The sequence below is a fragment of the Poeciliopsis prolifica genome, unplaced genomic scaffold (assembly GCF_027474105.1).
Source record: "Poeciliopsis prolifica strain line A6 unplaced genomic scaffold, Auburn_PproV2 SCAFFOLD150, whole genome shotgun sequence".
Taxonomy (NCBI): domain Eukaryota; kingdom Metazoa; phylum Chordata; class Actinopteri; order Cyprinodontiformes; family Poeciliidae; genus Poeciliopsis; species Poeciliopsis prolifica.
This window is the reverse complement of record NW_026562525.1, coordinates 440,118-448,696: the sequence shown is the minus strand read 5'-3', so window position 1 is coordinate 448,696 and position 8,579 is coordinate 440,118. Positions and strand designations below refer to the sequence as shown.

The following is an 8,579-nucleotide window of genomic DNA, read 5'->3' as shown; positions in this document are numbered from 1 at the left end:
TTAGTTGTGCATGTTGGAGCTAACGATCTGGCAAAGCAAAAGTCTGAGATTCTAAAAAAGGACTTTAACATTCTTCTGGACACTATGGGAAAACTGAGAATGAAGTTATTTCTCAGTGGTCCAATTCCATCACCTCAATGGGGAGACGAAAAACACTCCAGGCTGCTCACGATCAACAAATGGCTGATTAAAACCTGCTCTACCAGCTCAGTGACCTTCATCGATAACCTCTGGATCTATTGGCAGCGCTTTCACCTTTTTGGAAGAGGAGGACGCAATCTTAATAAACATGGGATAAAGCTACTCACTGCAAACCTTTTTTATTTTATCAACAAGGACAGCAACAGGATCATCGCGTCAGAAGAACAGGCTCAAGGATGTCTGCCTAGGATGGAACGCTCCCGGATCAGGAGCATGATATTCCAAAACAAGCTGATAAATCGACTGGAGATGGAGCGACTGCTTCCCTCGCTCCTTCCCCCCTTCCTCTCTGCTCCTCCAAACATTCAAAGGATTCAATGGATACCAATGAAGAAATGTCTTCCGGACCAGAGTTTCTTAAATTTACAGATGGAATGAATCAACAGGTTCGCCTCGGCACGTCTCTCCTTAGCACTCACGTAGCAGACCTCACTACATTTAAGCAACCTGCCCCTGACTTCCCAGAGGATCCATCACTCTGCGTTTCTGAGGTCTGAGGCCGGGGACCAGATATTATCTTTACACCCGTCTCCATCCAGAATGTGTCTGGCCCCCGGGTTCTGCAGAACAGGACATTACCTGTCCGGATCACTACAAGAAAATTTACAAAAACCAGAAATATGAAATACAGTGGTCCTAATTCAAACCTCAGAGTGATCCCCTGCCTAAAGGAACCTCAGACTGAAAATCTTTTGGCCTCCAAGCCACTTAAAGTAGCTCTTTTAAATATCAGATCACTCTGTGCTAAAGCTCTATTAATTAATGATTTCATCACTGAGTATAATGTTGATGTTATGTTTCTGACAGAAACATGGTTGAATGACGATAATGACCAAATTGTACTCATTGAATCAGCGCCTCCTGACTACAATTTTTTAAGTGAGAATAGAAAACATAAAAAAGGAGGAGGTGTGGCTTCTATATTTAAAAATACCATAAACTGTAGTAAAATGTCTTTGGGTCATTTCACATCTTTTGAGTATCTTGGAATTCAGGTTAAAGGCTTCAAACGAACTTTGACACTAACTTTATACAAAGCTCCAGCATATGTGGAAAATTTTTTTACTGACTTGAATGATCTTCTTTCTCTCATATGCATTGACTATGATTGTTTAATAATTGTTGGTGATTTTAACATTCACGTGGACAAACCTGAAAACAGAGGAGCAAAAAAGCTCTCTGATATTTTAGAAAATTTTGGTTTAACACAACATGTTAAACAGGCAACACACACTCAAGGACACACACTGGACCTGGTTATCAGTAAGGGTGTGACTATTTCCAATGTCTCTGTAACTGATGTCGCCCTGTCGGATCACTTCGCTGTTATCTTTGAAGGTTCTTTATTCTTTGACCCACTTGGACAAACAGCTGCTGTCACAAAACGTTCTTTCACAGAAAACACAGCAGAAACATTTAATCAAATTACTCTTCCTCCTCACCCTTAAGCTGTAATGATGTAGATCAGTTGTTAGATGATTTTCAGTCTAAAGTTTCATATATCATTGATTCCATTGCTCCAATTAAAGTAAAGGTTTTGACTGGTAGAAAGAAATCTCCATGGAGAAATGCACAAATAGTTCATTCTGCAAGACAACTCTGCCGCAGGGCAGAACGACAATGGCGTAAAACTCAACTTCACGCTCATCACGACATCTACAAAGAAAGACTACGTAACTATCACTTAACACTAAAACATGCAAGGGAGGCTTTCTTTGCAGATATCATAAACAAAAACATTAATAATGCTCGAACTTTATTTGCAACAGTTGACAGGCTCACAAACCCTCCTGTGACGTTACCACCTGAACTCCAATCTAATGTTGCCTGTAATAAGTTTTCTGATTTCTTTTCAGAGAAAATCCAAAAATCAGAGGATTAATCTGCACATCAACTTCAAAGCCAGAACCATTGCTGTACCAAAAACAAAACAAATACAGAAAAAATGACCCATTTTCAACTACTTAATTATAAAACTCTAGAAGAAATTATAAGTCAATTAAGTTCAAGCTCCTGCTGTCTGGATGTCCTTCCCACACATTTCTTTAAGAAAGTCCTGCCTGTTATTGCTACTGATCTGATCCAAATCGTAAACTCATCGCTTACATCAGGTGTTTTCCCCCAGGCTTTGAAAACAGCAGTCATCAAACCACTGTTAAAAAAGAACAACCTGGACAAATCACTATTGCACAATTACAGGCCAATCTCAAACCTCCCATTCATCAGCAAAGTTATTGAAAAAACTGTGTGTAAACAATTAAATAGTTTCCTCATGATGACCAACTGCTTTGACACTTTCCAGTCTGGTTTTCGTGCTCACCACAGCACGGAGACTGCCCTCGTAAAAGTATTCAATGATATCCATATAAATACGGTGTGGGAGAGGGGGTGGGTTCTGGATCTCAGTGCAGCTTTTGACACTGTCGACCATGACATATTACTGAATCGACTTGAAAGTTGGGTTGGACTCTCTGGTTCGGTGCTCGACTGGTTTGAATCCTACATAAAGAACAGGGATTTCTTTGTTTCAATTGGAAACTTCTCATCAAAGAGGTCAAAGGTCACATGTGGGGTACCCCAAGGTTCAATCCTAGGACCCCTCTTATTTAATATTTATATTCTCCCACTAGCTCAGGTCATAACAGGAAATAATATTAGCTACCACAACTATGCGGATGACACACAGCTCTACATTACGATGTCACCAGGTGACTCTGAACCCATCCAATCACTGAATAAATGCTTAGAGCAGATAAATGTGTGGATGTGCCAAAACTTTCTCCAACTGAACAAAAATAAAACTGAAGTCATTATTTTTGGACCTAAAGAGGAACGATCTAGAGTCAATGCACAGCTTCAGTTATTACAACTAAAACCTAGCGATCAGGCCCGAAACCTGGGAGTAGTGATGGACTCGGACTTGAACCTCCAGAGCCACATAAAGACAGTAACAAAATCGGCCTTCTATCACCTGAAGAACATCTCCAGGATTAGAGGACTAATGTCTCAGCCAGATCTAGAAAAACTCATTCATGCGTTTGTCTTTAGTCGCATTGATTATTGCAACAGCATCTTCACAGGCCTGTCCAACAAATCAATCAAACAGCTGCAACTGATCCAGAATGCTGCTGCTCGCGTTCTCACTAGAACCAGGAAAATAGAGCACATAACACCAGTTTCAAAGTCCCTCCACTGGCTCCCTGTAGCTCAAAGAATAGATTTTAAAATACTGTTAGTTTACAAATCACTGAACAGTTTAGCACCACAATACATCAAAGATCTGCTGTTGTTGTATCAACCTTCCAGACTCTCAGGTCTTCTGGTTCTGGTCTGCTCTGCATCCCCAGAACCAGAACCAAAAGAGGAGAAACAGCTTTCAGCATCTATGGACCAAAAATTTGGAACGGGCTTCCAGAGAGCTGTAAAACAGCGGAAACCCTGACTTCCTTCAAATCTCAAGTAAAAACGCACCTGTTTAGAGTTGCATTTGAAATGTAATATGTATGGATTTGATTTTGTGGATATTTAGGTAATTTTTTATTTATTTATTTATTTTTTTTTTTTTTTTTCCTGTTGTGGGCAACGGGGCCCGGCGAATACCCGTGGTTAAACGGACGGCGGAGTCCGGCGGTAACAGGCGCTTAAATTCCGTGTCAAAGGGAAGGGGAAGAAAGGGAAAAAAGAGGGAAAAAAAAAAAAAAAAAACTTGGTATTTTATTCTATGTTGCATGCCTTTGTGTTTTGTGTTTATGATGTAAAGCACTTTGAAATGCCTTGTAGCTGAAATGTGCTATACAAATAAAATTTGATTGATTGATTGATTGAATAAATAAAATATTTTTTTTTATCAGTTCATTTGAGAATTTTCCAAATGTCAGCTGGATTTGTCGACTGATGTGTATCTCTGTCTACGCTGTTGAATTTTCAATGTTATTTTGTTGATTTCTGTCTAAAACTGTGAACAATTTCTCCTATTTACTTCAGTAAAGTTAACAATTTCTCTCTTCTCTGTTTGCTTGTCCAGATTCCCTGAAGTGTAACGTTTATAACCAGGAGAGGAGATCCACTCTGGACCAGGAGGAGTTAGAACCTCTGCAGGTGAAACAAGAACAGGAAGAGCCAGAAGATCATCAGATAAAAGAAGAACAGGAGGATCTAGAACACCTGCAGATAAAAGTGGAAGAAAAAGAAGTTTACTGCAGTCAGGGTGAAGAGCTGATTGCATTAAAACAGGATTCTGATACCTGCATGGTGGTTCCTGTTGATGAGCAAACATACCAAACTGAATCAGAACCAAACAGAAACCAAGACATCTTAGAAAAGCCTGATGAAACTGAGAACCAACATCAGGACAGAAGAAAACCTTTATCAGGTGTCACCTGTAAAAAACAATTGATTGTCAAATATCCTGTCAGTGATAATATCAGAATTCATAAGGGTGAAAAGCCGTTTTCATGTGTGAACTGTGGAAAAAGTTTTAGACATAAACAGAATTTAACTAAGCACATGAGGATTCACACTGGTGAAAAGCCGTTTTCATGTGGGAACTGTGGAAAAAGTTTCGGTCGAAAAGAGTATTTAACTCAGCACATGAGGATTCACTCTGGTGAAAAGCCGTTTTCATGTGGGAACTGTGGAAAAAGTTTTAGACATAAATATAGTTTAACTCTGCACATGAGGATTCACACTGGTGAAAAGCCGTTTTCATGTGTGAACTGTGGAAAAAGTTTTAGTGAAAAAACGGCATTAACTCAGCACATGAGGATTCATTCTGGTGAAAAGCCGTTTTCATGTGTGAACTGTGGAAAAAGTTTTAGTAAAAAACAGAATTTAACTCAGCACATGAGGATTCACACTGGTGAAAAGCCGTTTTCATGTGTGAACTGTGGAAAAAGTTTTAGTGATAAAACGGCATTAACTCAGCACATGAGGATTCACACTGGTGAAAAGCCGTTTTCATGTGGGAACTGTGGAAAAAGTTTCGGTCGAAAAGAGTATTTAACTCAGCACATGAGGATTCACATTGGTGAAAAGCCGTTTTTATGTGTGAACTGTGGAAAAAGTTTTAGTGAAAAACAGAATTTAACTAAGCACATGAGGATTCACACTGGTGAAAAGCCGTTTTCATGTGTGAACTGTGGAAAAAGTTTTAGACATAAATATAGTTTAACTCTGCACATGAGGATTCACACTGGTGAAAAGCCGTTTTCATGTGTGAACTGTGGAAGAAGTTTTAGTGAAAAACAGAATTTAACTAAGCACATGAGGATTCACACTGGTGAAAAGCCGTTTTCATGTGTGAACTGTGGAAAAAGTTTTAGTCAAAAACAGGATTTAACTCAGCACATGATGATTCACTCTGGTGAAAAGCCGTTTTCATGTGTGAACTGTGGAAAAAGTTTTAGTCTAAAACAGAAATTAACTCGGCACATGATGATTCACTCTGGTGAAAAGCCGTTTTCATGTGTGAACTGTGGAAAAAGTTTTAGTCTAAAACAGAAATTAACTCGGCACATGATGAATCACTCTGGTGAAAAGCCGTTTTCATGTGTGAACTGTGGAAAAAGTTTTAGTCAAAAACAGAATTTAAGTCGGCACATGAGGATTCACACTGGTGAAAAGCCGTTTTCATGTGTGAACTGTGGAAAAGGTTTTAGACATGAACAGCATTTAACTCAGCACATGAGGATTCACACTGGTGAAAAGCCGTTTTCATGTGTGAACTGTGGAAAAAGTTTTAGTCAAAAACAGGATTTAACTCGGCACATGATGATTCACACTGGTGAAAAGCCATTTTCATGTGGGAACTGTGGAAAAAGTTTTAGACATAAACTGGATTTAACTCGGCACATGAGGATTCACACTGGTGAAAAGCCGTTTTCATGTGTGAACTGTGGAAAAAGTTTTAGTCGTAAACAGCATTTAACTAAGCACATGATGATTCACACTGGTGAAAAGCCATTTTCATGTGTGAACTGTGGAAAAAGTTTTAGTGAAAAATGGGCATTAACTCAGCACATGATGATTCACTCTGGTGAAAAGCCGTTTTCATGTGTGAACTGTGGAAAAAGTTTTAGTGAAAAACAGAATTTAACTAAGCACATGAGGATTCACACTGGTGAAAAGCCGTTTTCATGTGTGAACTGTGGAAAAAGTTTTAGTCAAAAACAGGATTTAACTCAGCACATGATTTTTCACTCTGGTGAAAAGCCGTTTTCATGTGTGAACTGTGGAAAAAGTTTTAGTCAAAAACAGAATTTAAGTCGGCACATGAGGATTCACACTGGTGAAAAGCTGTAGAAGTATTTTCCGTACATGTCCTATGTTGAGGTTCACTATAGATTTGATTTTGTTAAAAACTAGAATGAAAGACTGGAGGGGTTTCATGTCTATAAAGCTGAAAATTTTAGTATTTAAATGTGATCATATGGACGTTGTGCAACCATCCAACAATAATGATAAACTGTATGTTATTGTACTTATATACTGTTTATATCAGACTGTATGTTGTGTTTGTACAACGTGAAGAGCAAAAGCTCAGCTCAGAGCCCTGAGGAGAGCCAGTACTGATGCTGATAGATGAAGAGACATTGTGGTCCATTGTGACTAATTTCATGCATTAACAGAGTTTGACTGGACATGGACTCCCTTCCAGAACATTCTCACAAGATTGGACTTGAGGGATTGATTTGTATTATTCTATTATGTATAGAGAAAGTGTGAGGGATGGATGTTGTTTATCTCAATACACTTATAATCAAAAATACAATGTGCTGTTATGCACTGACTTTACATTTTCTTTGATGATTAGATAAAAAATCCATTTAAAAACTTTATGAAATCACTCATTGATAGTTCTTGATTTTTTAAAGTTTGGTTGATTATTGTTGTCTTCAGTAATTCTGTGTGTCTTTTGTCTTAGTTGTATTTCTATTTTTTCTGCTCTCTTATATTACGAGGAAAACATTTCACGTTCTGCAACGAGAACTGGCACTGAGAAAAATCTGTAGATGTGATGATCGTAGGATCCACAAGGTGGCAGTAATGGAATGACATGAATGCAGTTAGTCATAAAACCCAAAGAAGAAGACGACAAAGCAAAAGAGATGAAACGAGGTTATGGCTGTTCATAACAGAATTATTTAAATCTGAAGACAAAGGTATAGTTTGGAGAGGAAGCAAGAAGATTTGGAAAATTAGGTGGGATATAAATAAATGGAAGGCATTTATATACAATTGATGTAGTAATGGTTAGAGGAATAAACAAGGGAGGAGATAATTATGAATAGAATAAGAACCAGTCAGTTTTTTAAATTGAACTCTTTTTAAGATGGGGAAACATCTTCCTGGTTTATGAAGTTGGTGTGATTCTATGGAACATGTTTTATTAGGTATAGAAAATATGTAAATCAAAGATATGAGAATTTGAGACATAGATATGAGTATCCAATAGGTGGCAGTAGTACAAGAGCAATGGATGCAAACTGCCGTTACAATGTAAAGGAGAAGAAGAAAAAGTAGTAGAAGAAGAAGAAGACAAAGAGGCACATGGTCTGTTTTGTTGAATGTTTCAGTGTTTCTCTAATAAATATCTCCAGTCCAGCTTAAACCAGTGAATCAGCGAGCAGTGAACTGCAGAAACATTGACAGAGTTTAAAGAAATCATCGTCCAGTCGGAGGAAGAGATGGATGATCAGCGCAGACTGCTTGATTTCTCCCGGACTCCCGAATAGGCACTATATGAGAAATTTGTAGTTGTGATGATCGTAGGATCCACATGGTGGCGGTAATGCGATGACATGAATGCAGTTAATTATAAAATCCCAAAGAAGAAGACAAAAAAAAAACTGCAGCAGAAGAAGAAAACAAAAGAGATGAAATGAGGTTATGGCTGTTCATAACAGAATACGTGAACAAAATAAAAAATGTAATATAATTTTGGATTCCTGCTCATGTGGGTATTTTGGGTAACGAAAGAGCAGATAGGTTGGCTGAGGAGGCTATTAAACAAGAAGTTGTTGATATGCCAGTAAAGTGATTTAAATATGAAGGCAAAGGTATAGTTTGGAGAGGAAGGAAGAAGATTTGGAAAATTAGGTGGGATAATGAAATAAGTGGAAGTCATTTATATACAATTGATGTAGTAATGGTTAGAGGAATAAACAGGAGGGAGGAGATAATTATGAATAGAATAAGAACCAGTCAGTTTTTTTAAATGGAACTCTTTTTAAGATGGGGAAACATCTTACTGGTTTATGAAGTTGTTGTGATTCTATGGAACATGTTTTTATTAGTTGTAGAAAATATGTAAATCAAAGATATTAGAATGAGACATAGATATGAGGATCTAATAGGTGGCAGTAGTGCAAGAGCAATGG

At 38.0% G+C, this 8,579-nt stretch overlaps 1 protein-coding gene across 1 annotated transcript; it reads left to right on the top strand.

Moving 5' to 3' along the window:
- The first annotated feature begins 4,674 nt into the window (after window positions 1–4,674).
- LOC129355905 (gastrula zinc finger protein XlCGF57.1-like) lies at window positions 4,675–6,964 on the top strand. The gene is made up of 2 exons (XM_055025538.1): window positions 4,675–5,599; window positions 5,852–6,964. The coding sequence occupies exons 1-2, from the start codon at window positions 4,708–4,710 to the stop codon at window positions 6,499–6,501; spliced, it is 1,542 nt and encodes a 513-aa protein (XP_054881513.1). The 5' UTR covers window positions 4,675–4,707; the 3' UTR covers window positions 6,502–6,964.
- The last annotated feature ends 1,615 nt before the right edge of the window (window positions 6,965–8,579 follow it).

Coding starts and splice junctions, on each gene's coding strand:
- LOC129355905 (XM_055025538.1), top strand. CDS start 4,708: ATGAGGATTCACACTGGTGAAAAGCCGTTTTCATGTGGGAACTGTGGA. Junction 5,600..5,851: donor ATGTGTGAACTGTGGAAAAA/GTTTTAGTCTAA, acceptor ACTGTGGAAAAG/GTTTTAGACATGAACAGCAT.